The sequence below is a fragment of the Rhipicephalus microplus genome, chromosome 6 (assembly GCF_043290135.1).
Source record: "Rhipicephalus microplus isolate Deutch F79 chromosome 6, USDA_Rmic, whole genome shotgun sequence".
Lineage (NCBI taxonomy): Eukaryota > Metazoa > Arthropoda > Arachnida > Ixodida > Ixodidae > Rhipicephalus > Rhipicephalus microplus.
This window is the reverse complement of record NC_134705.1, coordinates 29,020,433-29,045,776: the sequence shown is the minus strand read 5'-3', so window position 1 is coordinate 29,045,776 and position 25,344 is coordinate 29,020,433. Positions and strand designations below refer to the sequence as shown.

At 46.4% G+C, this 25,344-nt stretch overlaps 1 protein-coding gene across 2 annotated transcripts in view; it reads left to right on the top strand.

Annotated features, from left to right (window-relative positions):
- The window catches only part of d4 (double PHD fingers d4), a 138,467-nt gene that overhangs the window by 23,597 nt on the left and 89,526 nt on the right, over positions 1 to 25,344 (top strand). For both annotated transcript variants that reach the window (XM_075865876.1, XM_075865875.1), the window contains exons 3-5: positions 957 to 1,201; positions 4,248 to 4,314; positions 21,529 to 21,668. In XM_075865876.1, the coding sequence (XP_075721991.1) occupies positions 957 to 1,201; positions 4,248 to 4,314; positions 21,529 to 21,668 (452 nt within the window). The remainder of the gene's footprint in view (positions 1 to 956; positions 1,202 to 4,247; positions 4,315 to 21,528; positions 21,669 to 25,344) is intronic.

Here is a 25,344-nt window from a genome sequence, read left to right as displayed (position 1 = left end):
ACTGCCTTCCATTTTGGTTGTTTAAATTACCATGTGTGTGTGTGTGTGTGTGTGTGTGTGTGTGTGTGTGTGTGTGTGTGTGTGTGTGTGTGTGTGTGTTTTTTTGGGTGCCTCCAAGATGTACTACCTATGGACAAAGTTTTGAATCTCAGAGGCTGCAATCCGATCCTAAAGTTGTTTAGGGGTGCGGTAGATTTGGCTGACAGAGTCTGCTGCTGCTTCCCTGTTGTAACTTGACTGCGGTTGGGCGTTCGAATTGACTGAAGCCCGGCCAAATTTGTTTGAATTAATGAGAGTTTTCAGTCATAGAACAATGTACATTTAGGATGGGACCAAATGCCACGGCCAAATTAAACGAAATTTCAAATTAACGGGGGTCGAATTAACGAGATTTTACTGTATATAGGGCTATTTGTGGCAAGAGTCACGAGATAGTAGAATCATACCACATAGGGAAGAGGGTGCGTGACTGTTTTAGTCAAGCCACAATTGTGCTGCACTGTAAGGAGTACATGTATCTAGACTCATAGTGGTTGTAATATCATGGTACTTCGGATAAAAATGCCTTTTTTGTGCCTCGCTTGTTTACTCGTGTGAGGATTTGGTATCTGCTTTGTAAACTTTTTCTGATTAATAAAACTTCACTTGTGAGTGTAAGCACTGTCCTGTCTACTTCTTCCTGTCTATGTTTTTCCGGTGCACTTCCTCCAGAATTATCAATTGTGAACGTGATTCAACTGGCCCAATTTGCATCTTGCGGCTATGCGATAAATTTGCCTTTGTGTGCCACAAAATCTGGAGAAAGCGCTCTCTCTACGGTGTTCGTTTTGAATATTTTAAGTATGGTGATAGTCAAAGGGAGGCATGCATACTACCCGTTGTCATTGCTTTGTTTTGCAAATATGTCAATGTCATTATTAGGTGAAGGAAAGTGAAGTGTTTTTATGTGGGTCCAGACATGCACCAGATCAGCGTGGTGGAGAACGTGGCAGCGCGGCCAGCAGAGGGAATAGATGAGGCTGGTGACAAGGCCCCAGTGGGTGGTGAGGACTCGAACCAGTCGTGGTACTTGGATGAGGTACAGGAGTCGGCAGCTGCCCTGTTGGAAGCCACCGCGGTGGCCGACTTTCCCGATGATCCCGAGACGGACACTGAGGACTACGACGAGACCTACACACGCAAGAAGAAAAAGAAACCAAAGGTGGGTGCTTCATCATGCCTTGTGAACTGTCCACGTTGGCCGGTGCAGACTGGTCGGTGAGCAGCGTTCTTCTTTCTTGTTGTTTTGAACTCGTGAAGCTTTCACTACTCTCGACACAAATGAGCGGGGCAGATTGTGCTTCACCGCAACAATTGCAGCCCTTTTGGACGCACATTGTCGGGGCTGCACATGAACTCTGACGATAGCCCCTAGAATTAGGTTTCCACCAAATACACCTGGAAGTTAGTATGCATTGTTCGCAAACACCTGGACAGGTTCATATGGAAGTTCAGGCTTGTAAAGTTTGTTTGAATGTTCCGTCATCGCAAATTTCGTCCACTTTCTTCTGAGAATGTGCTGGCTGGTTGAATGCGCCAATGTATTCAATATTGCTGTGATGTCACAGTTCACCGCTTTTTATAGTAAGTGAATGCACTACGCTAAAGTGTACAAGGTGCACACGTCATGAACAGCTCCTCGGCTGCACTGTTGCCATTTATACCTCTAAGAATAGGCGGCTCACTTATTCGCAAGCATGGTTCAGCTGGGCTGGGCATGAAGCAGGGAACAACAAGAGGGAGCCAAAGAAATCATGAAAAATTTTTCGGTCAAAGGCCAGGATGTAACAATGAAATAAAAACTGAAAATGAAAAAAAAGAAAGCTATTTTAGGCTAGAACAAAAGCTTAGCCTAAACACTTTGATTATCTCATTTCAGAGCGCAACGGAAATATCTTTATTGGTTTTCAGGTGAACTTTCTTTACTCTCTGTAATGCCATTGGGCTTTATGGTATGAATAAATGAAAGGAAGTAAAGAAAAAAAGATGGCAATCCGGAACAACTGAGATCACGCGAGGTGAGCATTAATTCATACCTCAGAAGAGAGCTCTAGCGCAAATCTCAGGCAGTAATTCCAATAGTAAAGATGAGTTGAAGTTCTGCGAAAAACATAAAGAGTGGGAACCGAAGGGGCTCATATTAACGCATGTACACATTGGTATGCCATCATGGAGAAGGCATTGTTGGCGCCTAAGTTTATTTTATGAGAACAGTGGACCAGCAGAACAGAGACTACACTCGATAAGGTGCTGTTTCTAAAATCATGCTCACTCTTTTGATGACAAGCATTTGGTACTAGAGACTTTGTAGTTTGTTTATGAACAAAATAATGCTTCTGTCTACTTTTCATTATTGTTACCTTAATTTAGATTTTTCGTATGCAAATAAAAACCATTACAAAGTGTCATGAAACATTTTTTCTTGTTTCTTTTACAGTATAAAAACTAAACGGAACACTTTCTGATGAAACAAAACTAAAACCCAAATGAAAAAAAGTTGTAGTGATCAGAACGTCATTTCATCTGTGCTAAAGAACTTGGACCATCTCCGGCTGAAGGGAACCATGTGTACATGCGAAGCAGTAGTTTCTAATGTTGACCCTGGTGCTCATAAAGCGAAAGCCAAGTAAAGATGCCCTTGACTGAATTCTGAACGCGTGACCCAGTGCCTTCATATACTGGATGGCCAGACAACGGCTGTGCAGCGCGAGCAGTTGGTTTTTTACTAGCAGACGCTGCCTGCGTCGGTCTTGTGAGGCAAGAGAGGGGGGAGGGAAGCGACAGCTTTGCGGGTGTCTTCCTGGGCTGGCACGAGACGCGAGCATGCGCACTGGGCGTGTATGGAAGGGACAGCGTTACACAGGCTAGTCAAAGAGCTGCTAGGGTGTGGGCCGAGTATCAGTGCTGAGGGACTTGTAGGCAGCAACTGGCATAAGTAAGATTTAAGCACAGCTCTTGTATTGGCTGTGATTGACAGCTGTGAGTATATTCATAATTATTGAGACAGTTTTTGTGCCATGATGAGCATAGTTGTGGGGGGTACTTTATCTTAATTTTGACCTCATCACCCTCATCTTAGGACCACTTGGGTCTGGCGCACACTGCTGAAATTCTTCAATCTCATCTTTTTCTGTTGTGGTGCTTTTCACTGCTGCCAAATATTTAATATTGCCCCTCACACCACTTGTGCTTTCAGTGATTTTGGTTCAGTGGACTTGTGCAGTAGTGTGCGAGAGCTTGAGAGTAAAGGAAATAATAAAATAACGGCAGATCGAGTGAGAATCGAAATCAGCCCATTTGCGTGGAAAGTAGGTGTCTTACTGAGAGCAACATCATTGCTTGAAACTGCTTTGAAAGAAAAGAAAAAAAAATAATACATAGCAGCAGAGTCTCCTTAACACATATGAGAAAAGCCTAGAATTGTGCCAGGCATCAAAACATGCGAATTGCAGCATGTTTCAAAGGACCACGCATTATGAAGTGCTCAGACATGCTTAATGGTCACCAGCTGGAAAAGAGCCAATGCAGGGAGCAGCTGGATAGGTTCGTCTGTCACCTTACAGGCACGTAGTGAGCCATTTGCCGATTCGCAAAAATGAAGAATTATGGCGTGGTGAACACTGACCAACTGTACTTGCAGAAGGCGATCTAGGATAGCTTGAAACTGCCCAAGATTGCATGCACCGTTGTGCTTGTTTTTGTGGCATGGTTGAGGAATGCACTGAGAACCGAATCTAAGCTGTCAGTTGAGAACTGGCCAAGATTGCATGCACCGTTGTGCTTGTCCTTGAGGCATGGTTGAGGAATGCACTGAGAACCGAATCTAAGCTGACAGTTGAGAACTGGCCAAGATTGCATGCACCGTTGTGCTTGTCCTTGTGGCATGGTTGAGGAATGCACTGAGAACCAAATCTAAGCTGACAGTTGAGAACTGGCCAAGATTGCATGCACCGTTGTGCTTGTCCTTGTGGCATGGTTGAGGAATGCACTGAGAACCGAATCTAAGCTGACAGTTGAGGAGGCGATGCACACAGGGCCTGATTAGGCATTAGCGGTCTACTCTTGATCGTGAAGCATAAGCATCCTCAAATTTTTGTCAAGCTTTCAGCAATGCACGTCTGTCAGTAGGATCCAAAACAGCATCTGACGTCAGAGCAAAATGTTGTTATAAAAGCAAGAACTTATCCAGGCTACTGATGTCTTTGCAGAATGCTGGTCAGAAGAAGAGGACCCGCATTGAGTACTCGGACGCCGAGAAACCGTACAGTTGCGAAAGTGAGTGTTGTTTTCATGCCAAGCTCTGGACTCATGGTTCAACTTACGGTGAATTCGTAAGAACGGATGTCCTTGTCCTTTGTCGAATATTCTTAAGTGAAATGCGGACTCACTTGAAAATACTTTTGTGTAAATTGGTTTAGAACATTTATTCTTGTTTTAAGTAGGGGTGTGCGAATATTTGACATCTTGAATATATTTCAAAGATCGTGTGCCATTTGATTTGATTTGCACCGGAATGCTGCCTATTCAAACTATTCGAACTTCCTTAAGACAAATGCAGTCAATGTGCAATTGAAAGTAACCCTTTCAGATTTAGTATGCTTCACGTCATTACATTCTTGTATTGTGACAAAGATGCTTTTTAGGTTCTGCTGTGCTCGTATTTCTTAAGGGGGGAAATGGGTCTTTAAAATTTTTTTTCTGTTTTTGGCTCAATCTTGACCAAACCTCACCATCTTGGACAGTTTTTCATGCTGATTTCAAATATGTAATTGTTTCTGAAATAGCTTCAGTGGATAAAAAGTTATTAACATCTGTAATTAAATTAATTATGCACTTCATTGGGGGCTTTTTGGCAACTTAATCAAGCCAGATCCAAAAAATAAATGCATAGCCCCAATGCTGAGGGCTTTCGGTATGGGGTGATGCTATTTTTATTAATTTTTAGGCATTATATAGATAAGAAAACAGACCAGCACTTACAATGGATATTCTGTTCAATTTTCGCTCATTACTATCCATAATTGTAATTAACAGTATGCTTCTAGAGTAATCAAAATAGCATCACCCCATAGGTAATGTTATTACAAATAAATTGATACCAAGTTTGTCATTCTCAATCAACAGTAACATATAAGAAAAACCCCTAAGGTTTAGTGTGGTGCACAAAAACATCGAACTGAGAAAAACACATTTAAAGTTTCAAATAACTGTAACTTTTGCTAAAGTGAAGCTAGAGCAATAAAAATGGCACCGTTGTATAGCTCTACATTATGTGAGTATGGCTGTACCAAATGTGTCAATGCACCTTCCCAAAATATTTGCCACAGCTCATTTAAAAACTGTGTAGTGGCCGTTGAATCAGTATAAGGAACCCAGTCTACAACTTTGTGGCTGTTCTAGTGCACTGAAAACCAAAGGAAGACACATGTTATATATAAAAACATCACCCTTTTATACATAAAACACTATTTGTTTGCGCTGCCTATACATAAAACACTATTTTAAAATAAAACACTATACATAAAACACTATTTGAATGCGCTGCCTCAGCCATCTCTGGCGTTCTCGGCGGCGCGCAGGCCGCTCCCTTCTGCCGCGCATTCCACGCTCGCTTTCATTTCCTGCCGAAAGCTTGACGAGTGTTCTTCTTCAGGCGAGCTTCCCAAGCCATGCCGGCGAAATGCAGAAAGACGTATACGTCAGCGACTTCGGTACACGAGCGGGTAGCAGACGAGATAACACGCACGAGAGCAGGCGCCGACGGAGCAAAACCAAAAAAAAAAAAAAAAGAGCAAGCAACCGTGGCCGCGCCGCCGCGCCAGCCAATGGTAAGCGCGAGACGGGGGGGGGGGGGGGGGGGGGGGCTCGCCGGCGCGTGCGCGCTCTAGCCAATCAGTGGTCCGGCAGACGGCTTCGCAAAACGGGGGAGGGCAGTCGTTGTGTTGGAGCTACGCCATTTTGAGAGCCCGCAAAACGCGCACAAAGGAACCAGCTTCAAAACAAGCCCAAGATGGCGCCGATCCGCCGGCTGCTTCGCTGGCGGCACGCGCGGGAAGTTCGAACAAATTTTCTGTTTTGCGGGTTGTTTTGCGACTCCCGTGATGGTTTGAAAATAGATTTTAACCTATTTTTTTTTATCGAATTTAGCGTTAATAATTTGAGGAGAGGTGCTTATAAGTTCAAAGATTCGAAAAATGCGTTTTTCTCAAAATCGATTTTTTGGCCATTTTTTACTTTTCTAAGACCCGCGTCCCCCCTTAAAAACAAACACAGTACACGTCTGATGGAAAGTGGCCCCTTTTTTATGTTTAATCTCACCACACTTCGTTATTTTGGCAAAGCTACCTTTCATGCTCTGCTACAGGTGCAAATGTATTGCTACGTGCCAGTGCATGGAGTTGAAGAAGACAAAGCAGATAGACTGGCGCGAGCTAATCTGTGTGGCTGGCGCTGCTCGTTTAACCGGCTGTAAATACATCGGTGACTACCCCTCCGAGTCGGTCGTAACATATTTGGTGGAGTTGTGCGATCCCTGTCCTCGCCACGGAACTCCGAAGCAGACGCTCCCTCGTGGCTTACAACATGACCACTCAAGACTCGGCTACATTCTCTCCGGTCTCCTGCCCTTCTGCCCGGCCTGTCAACCCAGCGCCCGCAACAACTTTCGTGCCGCTTCCCGCGCTCACAGACCTCAGCGTGTTCTCGGGCAGCGAAGGTTCCGACGTCGACCAGTGGCTACGCCTCTACTAACGCGTCAGCGCCACTTACAGGTGGGATCCCACTCTTATGCTCGCAAACGTCATCTTTTATCTCGACGGAACCCCTCATGCTTGGTTTGACAACCACGAGCATGACATAACAAGCTGGGACAGCTTCAAGGAGAAGATCTGTGAGCTTTTTATCAACATCTCTGGTCGTCGTGAAGCTGCCAAAAATGAGTTGTCGACTCGCACACATTCTTCCACGGAGCCCTACTTCGGTTACATTCAGGCTGTCCTCTCACTACGCCCCCAAGCTGACGATAACATGTCCGAACGAGAAAAAGTTGCGCATATCCTAAAGGGCATCGGCAACGCTGTTTTCGACTTGTTGGTATTCAACAATGTGTCATCTGTTGATGCGATCATTCAAGAATGCCGCCGGTTCCAACAAGCTGAAAGCAGACGCATCTCCCATCAGTTCCAGTGCCTCCCGAACACCACTGCGTCGTCCTCGTGTCTCGACACATATCATCCACCAAACACCTGTGACAACTTGACGCGAATCGTCAGGCGCGAACTTGAAGCAGCTGCTCCAGCTAAGGTGGGACCAATGTCCCCTGACCCCTCTCCGCCAATTATATTGCCTCTCATTCAAGCAGTCGTCCGGCAGGAAATCGCCAGCTTGGGAATTCACTTTATCTCACCGCCTTCCCGCACCGACTACCAGCCCCAATACACGCCTGCACGTCACTTCCCGACCGGCTCTCCCTCAACGTTCCATAATCCGTCCGCATGGCGAACACACGATGACAAGCCGATCTGCTTCTCGTGTCACAGAATTGGGCACATTTCTCGCCATTGCAGAAGTCGTTGGGGTCCTCCTGCACAACCGTCCTCGTGCCCCTTCTATGCACGTCCTGCCTATTGCCATGAGAACAGCCGTGACCATTTTGCCCAATAACCTGCTTCTGAACACCGCTACTCCCGCTCTCCATCCTCCCAACGTCGCCAGTCTCGTTCTCCACAGCCCCGCTGACCATCTTCCCCCGCCTTCCCACGAGGTTCCCCGACGGAAAACTAAGTGTTGCAGCCACCGGAGGTGGCGCTGCATCGCTCGGACTGACCGAAAATCCTTTTTCGACGATACCGACAAAACGGAACCTCATAGACGTACAAGTAGACGGCATACATGTCACTGCTCTTGTAGACACCGGCGGTCAACTTTCCGTGATGACGAGTGATTTTCGCCGCAAGCTCAAGAAGGTTCTCACACCTGCGACCACACAGTAAGACTGTGTTGCGGATGGTGGAATAGCATCTATCGTTGGAATGTGCTCCGCTCGTGTGAGCATTGCGGATCGACATACAGTTGTTCTCTTCACTGTCCTTGATAAATGCCCCCACGACGTAATCTTAGGCCTCGACTTCCTGTCAGCGCATTCTGCCCTCATAGACTGTTCGACCAGTATGCTCCGTCTACACTTGCCCGCAACAGAACCTCTTGCACAATGGCCGAGTCACCCCTGCACAACGGGACACACGCGCCTCCCTCCACAGACATTGACCTACATAGAGCTCGTCTCAATACCATCAGTTCCTGATGATGAATATGTTCTGACCCCTATCACCGATGTCCTCATAAATTGTGGCATTACATTACCGCACACCGTTCTGTCCGTCGCAGGAAATTCTACGTGCCTTCCAGTTGTCAACTTTAGCTTGACACCTCAAGTTCTGCCACCAAGGATCTCTTTGGCGTTGCTCGGCACCTTAGAAGACAATGCGGTGGATGTTTTCGCGATGGCCGCTCCTTCTGACCCCCACGCTCAACATCAATCTGCTACTTGCTCTGACAGCGCTATTACGTTGATGATCGCTTCCAACTTAACGCCGCAGCAGACTGACGAGCTCTACCGGGTTCTGCAACGCCGCAGCAGACTGACGAGCTCTACCGGGTTCTGCTGTCCTACATCGACGTTTTTGACATCAGCGGGCATCTGTTGGGGAAAGCTACCGGTATGAGCCACCGCATAAACACTGGTAATGAGCATCCCATTCATAGGCGTCCATATCGGGTGTCGGCGGCTGAGCGTCACATTATCCAAAGTGAGGTCGACAAAATGCTTGCCAAGGACATCATTGAGCCATCCTGCAGTCCCTGGGCTTCTCCTGTAGTGCTAGTCCGCAAGAAAGACGGTGCATGGTGTTTCTGCGTGGATTATCGACACCTAAACAAAATTACCAAAAAAGACGTCTACCCTCTGCCACGAATAGATGATGCGCTTGATTGCCTCTATGGGTCGCGCTATTTTTCCTCCATAGACCTTCGTTCCGGCTACTGGTAGATAGAGGTAGATGAAATGGACCGTGAGAAGACGGCATTCATCATCCCCGATGGCCTATATCAGTTCAAGGTCATGCCCTTCGGCCTTTGTAACGCTCCAGCCACCTTCGAACGAATGATGGACTCCCTGCTCGGAGGATTCAAATGGTCCACCTGTTTGTGCTACTTGGATGACGTCATCGTCTTTTCACCAACATTTGAAACTCATATAGAGCGCCTCTCAGCCATCCTGGGAATCTTCCGTTGCGCTGGCCTGCAGCTCAACTCGTCCAAATGTCACTTTGGACGCCATCAAATCACAGTGCTTGGCCATTTAGTAGACACCAACGGTGTACAAGCAGACCCGGCAAAAATCAGCGCTGTCAAAAACTTTCCTCTACCACGATCTTCGAAGGATGTGTGCAGCTTTATCGGACTATGCTCCCACTTCCGACGCTTCATGAAAAATTTTGCGCACATAGCGAGGCCGCTTACGCAGCTCCTCAAGAAAGAAGTCTCGTCTTCACGGGGCTCCGAAGAGGCTTCTGCGTTCTCGACTCTCGTCGCTCTTCTCACTACACCTCCGATTCTGGCACACTTCAACCCTGCTGCCCCTACGGGAATCCGTACAGATGCAAGTGGACATGGCATTGGTGCAGTGCTGGCTCAGAAACAACATGGCCATGATTGCGTTATTGCATATGCCAGCCTCCTTCTATCCACCTTTGAACGTAACTATTCAATCACAGAGCGTGAGTGCTTGGCTCTTGTATGGGCGGTGGCGACATTTCGACCTTATTTATATGGACGGCAATTTTCGGTAGTTACCGACCACCACGCACTCTGCTAGCTCAACTCTCTGAAAGATCCATCAGGCCGCCTTGGTCGCTGTGCTTTGCGCCTGCAAGAGTTTTCCTATTCGGTGGTCTACAAATCTGGCCGCCTACACCATGATGCCGATTGCCTCTCCCGGTACCCTGTCGACTATCCTGAGGACACTGACGAGCCCACGGAGAACTCTATCTTGTCAGTGTCCGACTTCCTTAACATTGGGGAAGAACAGAAGCGTGATTCAGAGCTGCTTGACATCATCAGCTGTATGGAATCCTCCCCAAATCATGCTTCCGTCCGCTACTTTGTCATTCAAAAGGGTGTGCCATACCGTCGCAATTTCCAACCAGACGGGCCCGACTTTCTCATTGTGGTGCCTAAGCATTTGCGCCGCTGTGTTCTCACCGAACTTCGCGACGCTCCTACGGCTGGACACCTTGGCGTATTTTTCATGTACGAGCGCGTCCGGTGCCGTTTCTTCTGGCCAGGCCTTGCTCGTTCGGTACGCCGATACGTCGTCACGTATGACCTATGCCACTGTCGTAAAACACCGTCGCTGCTACCCGCTGGCCATCTTCAACCAATTGACGTACCCGCGGAATCATTTCACCGTGTTGGGTTAGACCTGCTTGGTCCTTTTCCCACATCAACATTTGGTAACAAATGGATAGCCGTTATTACAGACTACGCTACACGCTACGCTACTACGCGAGCTCTACCGACCAGCTGTGCAACCGACGTCGCTGACTTCTTGTTACAGGACGTTATATTGATTCACGGTGCTCCGAGACAGCTTCTCACAGACCGTGGCCGTACATTTCTATCCTAAGTCATCGCCGACATTCTGCGTTCTTGTTCCACGCAACACACATTGACAACCGCTTACCACCCTCAAACAAACAGCCTCACGGAACGATTTAATCGCACTTTAACAAATATGCTCGCTATGTACGTGTCGCCCGACTACCGAGACTGGGTTCTTGCCTTACCCTACGCAACTTTCGCGTATAATTCGTCCCGTCACGATATAGCGGGCTTTTCGCCGTTGTACTTATTGTACGGAAGAGAGCCGACTTTACCACTGGACACAGTCACCTCAGCTCACACCTCGTCCACCAGCGAGTATGCCCGCGATGCGATTGCGCGAGCCGATCATGCCCGTCAGCTCGCTCCCACTCGGCTGATGGCATCACAAACTAACCAATGCCGTCGGTACGATGCGGAACATAGAAACGTAAATTTCGCTCCCGGTACCCTCGTTTTACTATGGTCCCCTCATCGCCGGCTGGGCCTATCAGAAAAACTTCGGTCTCATTACACGGGACCCTACTGTATATTGCGTAAAGTAACACCTGTCACCTACGAGATCAGCCCCATCTATCCATAATCATCTACCATGCGACCCAGTGATATCGTACACGTATCGCGGATCAAGCCCTACAAAAATGCGTCAGATAACGACTTCTAAAGCACCGGGACGGTGCCTCCGCCGCCGGGGGTCATGCTACGGGCCAGTACATGGAGTTGAAGAAGACAAAGCAGATAGACTGGCGCGAGCTAATCTGCGTAGCTGGCGCTGCTCGTTTAACCGGCTGTAAATACATCGGTGACTACCCCTCCGAGTCGGCCTCCTTTTCGTATGAACTAAAAAAACCAAATAACCCCCCCCCCCCCCCCCCTTGCTGATTGCAACTGGAGATCTGGAGATGATAGATGTGGCAGAGGTGGGTGCTCAAATAACGATGTTTTCGACATGACATTTGGTTAGGAAGTCTGAAAAATAGGATGCCAAACATTTCTAGTTTTTAGAATTTCAGGTGTCCTTAAATATTGACATCTACGAGGCAAATTTGGATCTCTTAACTCGAAAAGAACACAACCTTCTCATCCACGCCTGTTGGGGTTTCCACAGAAGTTGAAAGGAGGGGAGGCTGTGGAAATACCATCTTTGCCTTTCACGTGTAAAGTGTCGCCACCAACGCTTATGGTTGCACCAAATCATTTACTAATACAATTCGATCTCTGCATTCAGTCATTCTTGTGAGACTAGGAAATATTACTCGGCTAGCGCTTCATCAACCTAGGAAAAAGAAACACTTTCATGTTGCTGTATCCCATATGAATATACTTAAGAATCCTCTCCAACTTTTTTTTCCTCTCGTTGCGTTTCAACTATTGAAAAACATTCTAGAAATATTTGAGAAATATTTGATTCTATTTGCACTTCAATATTCAAATTTGCTTCGCACCCATGATTTTGCTAATTGCACAGCTCTACAATTTATTGATGGGCAGTCATCAAGAACTATGAGAATGATTGGCTCTAGAGACTGCAAACTTGCTCTTGGCACATCATTGGGAGGAAAACAGATGGGCACTAGAAAAGATAGTTGGGCTAGTTGGTGGTTTATGTCTGGGATGTAAAAACAGCCCAAAAATGAGACAAGGACTAAAGTCCGTCTTCTTCAGTCGTCTCTATTCTTGCACTGTTTTTACATCCCCCCCCCAAAAAAACAGATCGTATCTCAAGATAGCTAAAAGGCTGTGTTTCTAATGAAAAATAAAACCAGGCCCCTTCCAAGTTTGGTTTTCTTAGCCCATTTTCTCAACTTTCATATTGTGAGCAGTTGCTGTCAATTGCTGTTTCATAACATATAAAGCTATCGCTAAGATTCTGAGCCATTGGTGAGTGCCATAAAGCTGTACAAAATTTGATAAGTTGTTAGCTAGACAATATGTACAGGACTGAAACTCGTATGAGTTGGTCATCCATAAACATAGCTTGTATTTGCATGGTATGGTACATACACGACACAGGCATAAAAAATAAATAGGCGCCAACAACAGTTTATGTTCACACCTATCTGATACATGCACGAAAAACACAGCTCATTTTGCACATGATCTCATTCCGCGAAACTTCATTTCCTTTTCCGTCAAAGCAAATGATGGCGATCTCACTCACAAGTTTCTCATTTCTGCTATAACTTCGGCTTCTTTTTTTTAACGTGTGAGTCAATTCTAAGACCGGCCGATAAACTATACAGATTAAGGGATCAACAACATCCCTTGCCGTGTGCTGCTTGGAACACTCTCGCTGCAAGTCTGTTTCTTGCATTGTAGCTGTGCTCATGTAGTCAATCATTCAGGCACCGCTTTGTCCGTATTATATATACTGTATTTACTGGCATAAATGGCACACTCGCATAAGAGGTGCACCTCCAGATTGGTCACGAGAAGTCGGATTTTTTAAAATTTTCGTGCATAATAGATGCACCCAGAACTTGGCCATGATGAGTATTTCTGTACCGTATTTGAGCTGTTACAATTCATTGTTCTCTTACGTTAAGTGAAGGGAGGAAAGAGGAAAGATGGCGACAGTGCGGCGCCAGCTCCGCAGGCTCGTCAAGGGAAGAAGAAGGGAGTAACCTTTGAACTGGTGTGCACTTCATATGGAAGGTGCAATTGCATTCTTGTCAAGTGCTTATCGAGTTTGCTGTCAGGGAAAGTGTCGTTATCGCGTTTGCTACCTCGCTTGCAAATTTAAAAGCTTCAAGCTTTCCAACGTGAGTTTTCGTCTTTGCTGCCATAATGCGAACCTGCACAAGCTTGGCGGACTTCTGTTGCCATTGATTTCTTGGCCGCGAACCTAAACATCACATCACGCGCACTGCTCTTGGATCAGTGCTTGAGTGCGATCATTTCGACGCCCATTCTTCATGTTGTCATGTACAAATTTCTTGCAATAACATACCGAACCTAAGGCTAATCAACATTGGTTTCTTTTCTTCTCGTTATTGGTTGTGGGCTATCAAAGTTGCAGTTTTGTCTGGAATCAACAAGACCCTTTTCAGTGGCTCTAATTGAAAGAAAGAAGGCTTGGGTGGCATTTGTAACACTCGAATGACAGTTCACGCTTCCATTGCAATTTCTTGGATATGGGTGCGAGCCCGTCAAATCAAAAGATAGGTACCATTCAGCGCACAAAATTTAGGTCGTGATAATAGGGAGTTTTCGAATCCCGTACCGCAAAGCTTTTGCAGTGTGGTCACTGTCACTGCGCATGCGTCGTAATGCGAACCGCCGTTCACGTTTGTGACCCGCCTGCAAGAAGTCGAAATAGCATGCGGCCTGCAAGGCCTAAAAATCCTTTTCAAGAGTGGAGGACGAACGCTATTCCAAAATTCATATGGCATCCATACAAAAACGCCATGCCCACAACGTCCGCTAATTTAAAGAATGCTATTTGAAAACTCTCTAATGTGCATAATCTAGACGGCCTGAAACGTAATCGGAGAGTTTCTGCGACGGTGCTTTTCTTTTGAAGCTTTTTTTTTTAATTTTGTTCACAACGTGGGTCTTTCAATGTTAAATTTGGAAATTTGAATGCACACTGCATTGCATGATACGTGTAGGTTGTTCGTCTTATGTATGGCTGACGCAGAAGCCTAGCTGATGTTTCAGCCGCACACAGTTGTACCGTGCACGATTAACGTCCTCTACCCGTAGCTAGTCTCATTGCAGCTACATGGGTTCAGGCGAATAAGGCAACAGGCTAGGTCAACAAAACGACACTTTATTGCTGGGCGTTAGCAATAGTGCGCAAATGTCGCGAGGAGATTGTACAGAAACAAGAGTAGCTGCTTACTCCTTCGTCGTTGATGTCCTCAGCTCGAATTTGGGAGCCTCTATCACCAGCAATAGCCATACCGGCGCGTCAAAACATGTCCATCTTGTTCTCGGGGCCACCAAAGTCACAATCACATACCTATTTTATTACACTGAATGAACGGCGGTCGTGCATGCGCCCTGAAACCCAGGATGTTATGTTTGCTGCCGACGCAACTCTGTTGAGCAAGTCTGCCTAACGGTGAAACGTGCTCTGCATGGGCTTGTGACGTCTAGTTCAATCGGTAGCGTGAAACTGTGGCGGGGATTTATCAATCGGCGGGTGTTGTTTGTGCTAGGAACATTGATGATCGTTTGAAGAGTTGTGTGATATTTAATAAACCAATTTTCACGAATAACTGCACACGTGCCACCAGAATGTCTGTCACGCCTATGTCTGAACATCGCGATCTAATTTTCTGTGCTTCACGTCCGCGGAAGAACACCGTTGACACTTTTCCTCTTAATACTGTATTTACTCGCATAGTCCTCGCACTTTTTTGTGCGGAAAACGGATGCAAAGTTGGGGGGTGCGAGAATTACGCGGGTAAAACTTTCCACGAAAACGTGCAGAGCGAAAAAGAAAACGAAGTGGCCGCAAATCAGGATTCTGCCACCAGCAACTAACAGCAAGCTTTGAGAAGAACTAATTAAAATTTACCTTAACAATAAAAGCAGAGGTTCAACACAAGGCAAGATTTATTTGAGACACAAAAGTGCAAGCAAATAGTCGAGATTTAGAATACCATATGCAAAGCTTTTGGCCGTTGCGGGCGTAGCGGTAGCGCTTGTCACTCAACAGGAGCCCTCAAAAGGTAAGCGTAGGATGTCAGTATTGGGCTGATGGCTATTTAACAGAATCGTTTGCAGTTACCTTTTGAAGACATAAAGTTTACTATTAGTCCCAGTCTTGGGCACATGGCAGGCCCAATGCGTCTTCGTGGCTTTCAGCTGCCGTCACCAGTAGCGAACGCAAAACTCGTCGACTCCGAAGGGCCTACCGGTGGCCCTGTTGGCGTTGTTTAGTGCATAATCAATCACTTTCAACTTGTAAGCAGCCGTGTAGCTTCAGTATCGCCCCATCACGTGACAAGATTACTGACACTATATACAAAACACGCCGCAACGTGCTCTCGCCACTTTGGCTTGGCTTGCATTGGATTGAATCATCGTGCAATAATACAGTTAAACCTGGATATAACGAAATTGATAAATCCCGGATAAAATTCCTTATAAAGAAGATTTTGTTATATGTAGGTTTGGTGCAAATATTCCGAAAATAAACGCTCAAATTAAACAAAAGAGGGACTGAAGACAGATATAACTTAAAACACTTATTTTGTAGTAAAAAAGCTGCTTTATTATTGTGGTAGCAATTATATTACTCTCGGCGGGTTTTTGTCGTCGCCGCCATGTTCCGTAACAAGTGCAAATCGATATTATGCGCCCGTGCATCGCAACTTCCACGAGCGGGTAAAAGTGCGCGAGCGCTGTTGAAGCAGAGATCAAATGAGTCGACTCTTCCCTATCGCCTGGAAAGTGCTTAAGATAACATCTTCCTTGTGATAGAACTGCCGTCGAATGCTCAAACAGAAAGTAAACTACCGCCATGAACGAGCGTGAAACTATGTGGGGAGGGGGGATCGCTCAAGTAGCAATAATGAACTTGGATTTTAAGGGCGGTCGCGCTCGCTGGCGCGCTTGCTATCTTGACAGATATTACTGCGGTTTCAACGAGCGTGAAACTATGTGGGGAGGGGGGATCGCTCAAGTAGCAATAATGAACTTGGATTTTAAGGGCGGTCGCGCTCGCTGGCGCGCTTGCTATCTTGACAGATATTACTGCGGTTTCAACGTTTCATTGCGAAGGTACTGTGTAAAAAAAGCACTTGTCCCTGGAGCGGCCGTATTTGCTCACACCAGCGTTTAGTAGGAGTTCCGCGATATCGGATGCAAAAGAGTTGGCTGCCAGCCTTACTTCTTATAACATTTTTTCGCTATCGGATTCATTGCATTGCATTCAACGCGCCGTCGTGTTGGCAGAACTAATCGGCTAATCGCGACCAGCCTGCGATCTCGCAGCGCTGCGCAAGACGAAGGTGCATGGCGAGTCGACCTCCGAAGATCCGTCGTCACCGTTATCTCGGAGAGTGTCCATCAGCGCATAATCTGACATCTCCTCGGTGGTGACGACACGGTTGTCCGAAATTAAGTCACAGTTTCACCATAAGGGCGGAGCAATGAATGCGATATCAACAACTTGGCATGTAACGTTGAGAATGGCAATCGAAACGCTGAGATCGAAACGCGCAGCGCGCTGCTCACGCACAAATGACTCACGAAAACAACATACGAGAGCGAACAAACAACGTTTACCGCTCGACACTTAACCTGCTGATTAAACAAAAACAGACACGAAACGTAGTCACAAGTACAGATATGAGTGCGAACTAACAAGTGCCCTAGTTGTTAGTTCGCTGTGTTGGAAAAGCGCACTCTTTTCGCAGACGGCGCCTATCCAGCGAGCAAAGTGATCTTTGTGCACCTGGCAACTAAATGCAATCATTCCGGTCGAAGTTGAAGGCTGCGATTCTCCCCACCGAAAGACAAGCGCACGTGCACAAGCATCTCAACCCCCCCCCCCCCATTCGCCGGGCAAAGTACGCGTGGGAGATGAGGGCACCTCGCCACATTTTGACGAGCTGGGTGCGGAGCGTGGGCGTTTTTTATTTCTTTTTCTTTCTTCAGCTTTCATATATGTACATATACCCATACACACATATGTTGAATGACGGTGGCGGTGGCGACAAAAAACCAGCTGAGACTGTCCATATAATTGCCATTACAATAAAAAAAAAAGCCAAACTGAAAGTGGTCGGGAGCCACACCATGCACGCACAGTGAAACTACGTGTTACAGCAACTGTACGTGTTAATGTTACGGCAACTATATAAAAAACGTGGCACTGCCAACGCACAAAAGTAATTTTTCTTTTTTTTCTTTTTTTGTTTGGAGTGGAAGGGGGGGGCACACCCGCGCATGCTCCCGTGGCGGGGAGAACCGCGGCAACGCTGGCTCGTGGGGTGCAGGCCCGCCTGCCCGCCTCGCACTCACCCACGCGCAATAACGAGCGCTCGCTCTCGCTGGGGCGCTTCGTCAGCGGCGAGGCAGCCGTGGAAGATGCATGCTCATACCAAAATACCAAAATGCGGAGTGTAATCCCCAGATTGCCCGTGGGGAAAATTCGTTATATCAAGGTTGTCTCCCGCTGTTACTTTGTTACCTAGAGGTCGCAGTACATCTGCTTCTATGGAGCAACAGCAGGGAGTAAAAGAAACTTTATTATATCGAGGAATTTGTTATGTAGAGGTTCGTTATAAGCAGGTTTAACTGCAGTACGCTTGATGCTTAAGAGATGGTACGCGCTATCATCATCAACAGCTGGAACGAGCAGACATCATTACGGCAATTTTCGTAGCTGCGATAATTACTCGAGGAAAAAAAATCTTATTTTTGTTGGGTGATGTGGGGAGTGCGAGAATTATGCGAGTGCGAAGATACGTGAATAAATATGGTATACTTTATCTATATATCACCATACAGAAGAGCTGTTCCTTATTTTCTTCCACCAGCACATCCGCGTTTCTACAGTCGAATCTTGATAATTCGTACTCGAAGGGGTCCGAAAATTTGTTTGAATTAAAAAAAATTTGAAATAATGAAATCCTAATAAACAGAGGGCTCTCCATGCAGTGGCGCATGTGCATTGAGCTAACACACGAGGGCGAAGTTTCAGAATACTTGCATTTATCCACAAATCACAGGACATCCGTTATTAATTGAAGTAATCGGTGATGCGCATCTGCACATGTTGGCCTTGTAGCGAGTCAATAAATTTCGCATGCAAAGCATTTCTGCATTCTCCTGGCAAGAGAAGTTGCGCGCGGAAATGTCCAGCGTCGACACTTTCTAAAGACGATGACAACGACTGCTTAGCAGAGCCTCTCCGCTATGCAACTGCAGCATGGCCAGCATGTGACGAGAAAGGAGGAGCGTCTCCACGCGAAGAGAAGCAGATGCAGATCGGCATTTGAGAGAAAACCAACACTCCATCGCAGCTTTTTTATTTTTCTCTCTTTCTTCGCACGCGTCCTTGAAGGGAGAAGGGTTACGTGTCAGGGACAGGGAAGGGGGAAGTGTGGCACCGGCGCATGAGAGACCCCCCCCCCCCCCCCACAAGGCGCAGAGCCTTGCTCCTGCAAGAGGCAAGGCATGCAGAAGGTAGTGCCTTCTTTCTTTCCTTCAACCACACATTCATTCAACCCAGCCGCAGCTTTCTTTTTTTCCTCTCTCTGTTTGCGCGCGGCGTTGGAAGGAGAAGGGTCTTTACGTGGCAGAAACGAAAAAGGGAGAAGCTTGACACGGGCACGTCGTAGATCGGCATTTGAGAGAGAGCAAACTTTTCACCGCAGCCTTTTCTTTCATTTTCATTTCCTTTGCGCGCAGTGTTGAGGTGTCGCAGGTGCCACCGCGGGATTTTGCGGGGTGTTGAGAGGATTTTCGGAGCACGGTATGTTCGAATTAACCATCGCAAGATATTCACGACTTGGGTGACTAGAGACCCTTAAAACATCTCGTGCACGCCTATGCACATACAGATGGAATCAGTCTTGTCTAGAGCATCCAGCCGGCCGCTCAAGCTGGCGTTTTCTTCAAAAATATGTAAAGAGAGACGCCATCATACTACCAAACATGGTCGTACTGCCCCTTGTACTGTACTGTAAGCATCAACGGAAGCGTGTAGCTAACGTGATGTAAAAGCCACAGCCAACAACACTGTCGACAGGCACGCGCTCCTCTGCTCTAGACAAGTGTGATTCTATCTGTACAAAGCAAACGGGACATACGAATGCACCTCTGAAATGGCACGACGATGGTGTGGCCGCCTTGCGAGGTAACAACTGTTGGGAGGCCTGGCACGTGGGGTGATGTTATTGCATCAACCCTTAGTGCAAAGGAGATAGGTCGGCTCTTATTTCTGGTTTAGCTGCGCTTGTTGCCCCCGATCGCGTGCTTTTCATCATCATCATCATCATCATCATCAGCCTGACTACGTCCACTGCAGGACAAAGGCCTCTCCCATGTTCCGCCAGTTAACCCGGTCCTGTGCTTGCTGCTGCCAATTTATACCCGCAAACTTCTTAATCTCATCTGCCCACCTAACCTTCTGTCTTCCCCTAACCCGCTTCCCTTCTCTGGGAATCCAGTTAGTTACCCTTAATGACCAGCGGTTATCCTGTGTACGCGCTACATGCCCGGCCCATGTCCATTTCCTCTTCTTGATTTCAACTATGATATCGTTAACCCCCGTTTTTCCCCTAATCCACTCTGCTCTCTTCTTGTCTCTTAAGGTTACACCTACCATTTTTCTTTCTATTGCTCCCTGCGTCGTCCTCAACTTAAGCGCGTGCTTTTACTCGCCTGTAAAACACGATGCACCGAGGGATGCTATTATCGATTGGGACATTACACAAAACATGAGAGCCAGTGGCATGAGAGCCAGTGGGGAGAGAGAGAGGGGAGAGGGGCACATCGAAAACGTGTCCCTCTCCCCCTCTGGAATTTTTTTCGCCATGACATATATAGCCCAAGATAACCTTTTGCCTGCCCCCTCCCCCCTTTATATCAAAGTGCAACCCCCCCTGCAAATTAAAAAAAAAATATCTGGCTACACCCGTGGCAACGGCAAAAATCAGTCGAGATTGTCTATATAACTGCCATCCCATTAAAAACAAAATGGATCTTGCCTTCGAGTTGTCTTAGGCGTATGCACAAGGTACCCTGTGATATTTTTTTTATGCACTGTTTTCTAGCGGACACTATAGGGGGTTTTTGCAGTATAACGCCCTGCCCACATAAAATATTGCTCCAAAAGGAAAATGAAATTTGTTAAATTGTGAAGTTTCAGCACAGAGATGAGTGCCGCAGAAGGGTGGCTTTGTGAGACTAGCTGAATGACATCATACTAAGCCCAGCAGTTCAATCAGTTATGAAGAAAAAGAAACTTTTTTCGTTCTTGAAGTCATCCTAGGGAAATGCACTCGGGACTGTGAGAGTCTCTAGCATCGTACGTCGCAGCGTTTGTCTACCATATCTTGGGATACCCACATGGGTGTATTTATATTGTTAATTCATGAGGGACAATTTTATTGAACCAGTATTCTGTTTATTCGCTACAGAAATAATCTTTGAACAAGTTTTTCCAGAATGTTCAATAGCATGACACCATTATTCTTGCATTATCTACTAAAATAGGGAGTGCTTCTAAGATAATTGGCTCTATGAAATTCTTGATGAATCTAAATATTTCCAGCTCCTCACAAAAGCCTCAGAATAATTTTTCATGTCCTTGAATGTAAATGCAACTTGTTTCTCCTCCAGGATTTGAAGTTAGCTGCTCCATATTGCTCCAATGTGGAAAACTTTGCTGCTCCAAAGTGCTCCAAAATGAAAATATTGCTGCTCCAAAAATTGCTCCAAATTGAAAGACCTGCGTGGCATCACGGCTAGAAAACTATAACAGATAGCTCAAGACCGATTTCAGCTATGATATATGCACAACAAACCACAAGAACTTGGGAAATTTCATCACCTGATCTTCATAAATAACAAAAATCGTTTTCTCATGAACATCCCTCTTTAAGCTTTTCAGAGTCTTCTTTTTTGTTTTAGTAAAATCTGGCCCTTTCTTGTTTTTCTGAGCCACAGTTTCTTCAGAAGCACTCCAAACAATGTCCACTTAAAAAATCTACTGCCCGCCAAGCTTGATACAGCAAAGCAAAAGCAGGCACTCTGCAGTTGTGATGCAGAGGTCCTCATCAAGTGCATGCTGTGTGATGATGATTGAGTGAGTAGCTGGAGATGTGTGAGTCCATGATCGGAAGGAAAACTGTGCTTTATGTGCAGTATGCGGTGTGCGGTACAAGACACGCCCGGGCCTGTCATACCACTACGCGCACAGCCATATTGCAAGCAGCAGTGGAACTAGCAGCACAGCCACCAGTGCTCCGGCGGACCACCATCCTCCTCCAGCTGCCACCCAACAGGTGGGTCTATGCAGATGCTCTTTGTTTTTCTTTTAAGGCAATAATGAAGTTGTCCTTGGAGACATGCTAGAGCTAAGCATACCTTATTTACTTGCACCACCCACATGAGCCAGCTCACCGGTAGGTGCATAAAGACTTTGAAAGCTTTAAACTAGCGCGCTCGCCTGTGCGAGGAGTGCAGTCATATGTAAAACGGGCTGCAAGTGCTAAGTCCTTGCTTCTTACCTAGGACTTCCCCCAAACTGTACCCTGTACATAATACTGTACCCATACACCCAAACCTTTTAATGGGTTGGGACTGTTCAATGTTTCTCTCCCTCTATCTCCCCATCACTTCCACCATGCGAACGCACCCTTACGGCATGGTATTCTGCATCAGAGGTATGTGTGTAGTGCCAACTGTTCCCCTCGTTCTCTACGTCCAAGCTGCAACGCGCATTTAGTTGATTTCAGAAGTGTAATCTTTGCCATCTATTTGTCGCATTTTCACTGTTCTCTTGCGATTGATTATATATGCAGTAAAACTCAAGCTCGCTGTTCTAAAGTTAGCCGAGGAAACCCTACCGCTGCCAAGCTCTTCAAGGTGTGGTGTTCGACACTGGAGAAAACAGACGAGTGCATGTTTGCTACTAGAAGTTTCCTTCCGTTGAAGAAGACTTTTTCATTTTTGTGTGAAAGCTTACACCCTCGGGTATTGCCGTGTTGTGGGCCGTACTTTCTCCTACCGTTGTCGAGAAGAGCTTCAAGGAAACGGGGCATTCAAACGTAATCGATGGAACTGAGGACAGCGCACTTTTGCAAAGTAGCAACAGCGGTGATGATTTCCACTCGAACCTCTCAGCTAGAGATTCTGACTAGACCGTGCATGACCACATCTGACAGGTTAAAGTACGTATAGTCAAACACCAATATATCGAACTCAAAGGGGATCGCAAATTAGTTCGATATATGAAAAATTCAATATAAAAAAATAGAGTCCCCGAGACCTTACCTGTAGCGGGTCATCACCTATAATAGGTGCATTCAAGAATGACATCAAGTTTTGCACACATGCCACAACAGAATGATTTATTTGCGTGAAAGAAAATCGCTAACCTTGGCCCGCTTCTTCGTTTTACAAATATTGAAGACGCTAGTCTCAATGTTATCACAACTCGCGAAATGCGTCGTCTATGCGCTCGTCGTCGACGGCTTCACCGGTTTCCTGAAGTTCTGCCGTCTAGAAGCATGCCTTGCGAAAGCAGTTGACCACTATGTTCGTTTCGCCAGGCATTAAAAATCTCTGCGGGAGAAAACTTCACGAAGATTTCCTGCCACTCCTTTGTCATCCACTGCTGGATGTCCTTCCTGGCTGCTGACAGCTTTGCTTTCGCCAGAAATGGTTTTGCAAACGATGTTGTAGCGCTGCTTAAATTGACGAAGCCACCCGCTGTTGTCAGCAAAGTTGTTTCACCGAGAACTGCGGCAAACTGTTTGGCCTTGGCGATCAGCATCGTGCCATTCACCAGAGTGTTCTTCGCGCGCACTTCTAAAAACCAGGCATAGAGTGCCTTTTCTACATTCCCGTGGGCAAGAGCGTGCACATGACAGGCTCCTGACGTTTGCTGCTCCACCGCCTTTTCCTTGATATCTGCCTTGTTTTTCAACAAGGTACTCGGAGCTTCGTGATATCCCGAAGTCGTCCGCGACGGTCGAACATTTCTCGCCCGCCTCAACACTCTGTATAGCCTTGAACTTCGTCGATATAGTCTAGTGTCTTGCGCTTTTGACGCTGGCCATAGCTACACGAGTAGTCAACAATTCAAAGAGTCCACAGCAGCTTTGCACACCACGCATGCAAAAGAGAAATGCTGCACATGCCATAACACATAGGGGATGCGATAGCTCCAAGAGAAACAAAGCGTGAGAGCAACTAAGCGCTCGTGAGGCGATGGCTACCTGCGAGGGCAACAGCAAAAGACGCGAGCTGTGGTTGGCTGATCAAACCTCGCAAAACAGCGACAAAAAATAAATGGCGAAAGGCAGAGGACCTCGACTCCTTCTTTCCTGCTCTCCAAGCCGACGCGTACGCGGAAAAAGCATGAGAGAGAGAAAGAGAAAAAAAAAAAAGCCGTTTCGCCAGTTGGAGATCGCACACTCCGAGCCCTTTCGCCGTTACCTTTTTTCGAGCGTTTCATGCTTTGGCAGAAACATGTGCTGCGCGCAGGTCGCTGGGTGCTGCTGCGAGAGCCAAAAACGTGCCTTCGGACTCGCACGCGGAGCCGCGCTACCGTGGAAGTCGTGAGGGGGAAGGGACAACAAGTTCCAAAGCGCACCTTCTAGTTCGCACAGCATTTGATTTATGCGAAGGCGAGTAAAAATATCGTTCGATATAAACATGCAAATTTCTATACTTTTACAAAAGAATTTCAAGGGGATAACTTGCGAGTTCGATATACCCAAAAATTCAATATATGTGGGTTCGATATAACCGTGTTCGATTGTACTAATAATGTTATATAAACAAGCACACATTGCTTGTGCACCTTCTTGTTTTCTTTTTGCAATGCACCATATTTACTCGCATAATGAACCCACCCCCCATCTTTATCCTCGAAAAAAAGAAAAAAAAATGTTATGTATCTGTTCATTTTATTTTGGGGTGAAAGGCAGTGCCGTTGACGACAACGCAAGAACAACACAATAATAACAATAACAAATAACAACACAATAAATGTCAAAACATATTTTCGCAACCATGCTAAACAGTTGCGAGCAGTGCGAACCCAGATGGCATCAATGAAAATTTAAAAGTCACACCTTTTCAAGCAGAGCGCAGAGGTGGAGGTGCTGCGCCAATTGCTCTGTTCTGGGCCAATCTGACTTGCTGTGCCAGGGCTGTGCATAAACTGCAATAGACCCTTTAGAAAATTCATTCTGGCAACAAGGCTCTTCCGCCATATCTTGTTCACTCATGCGAGCTGATGGGATGTGTGTTCCAGCGACGCTGATGAGCATTCTCTGCAGCTCACACGGACACCGCTTGCGTTCCTGCAGGATGTGTACCGCGTTTGGACGGTACGCCATTGAGCATTCATCGGGTGAACAAGACATGGCGAAAAAAATGTATTTTCAGTTTCGTTCGATAGGCAGCGCTGAATTTTGAAAAGGGTCTATTTTTGCGATAATTGTCGATTAGAAGTGTAAATTGCCAGATCTAGTCAAATATTGTCGTTGACCGAGCAACACTGAGCATTGAATACAGGACACAAAAACACGAAGGGTGCGACGGCACCTACCACGTAATTTGGTTTATTCATTGGGCTTGCTAGTGCTCGTCTCATCAATGTTATCACCGTGGCTTACCCGCAAAAGTGGTGGCACCAACATAAGTAATTGTGAGTTATCTAGTAATACAGTGAAACCTCGATAATATTTGTGTTGGGAATGCGCCATGATCATGCACTAAAAGGCAGTGTGTGTGCAAGTACAAATGTTCATTTCTCGATGTGCAGTATCGCCGCCAATAAACACTACCACAGCAAATGCTACCCGAAGTACCCACCAGAAAGTCTTTTCTTCCTTTGTAAATAAGTTATAAGGAGCGTCACGCAAAGACAACCGTGGGACTCACACGAGCGTTTACAAGAGCGAAAACCGGCTACGATACACGCGGAGGGGTACATTTACAGCATTG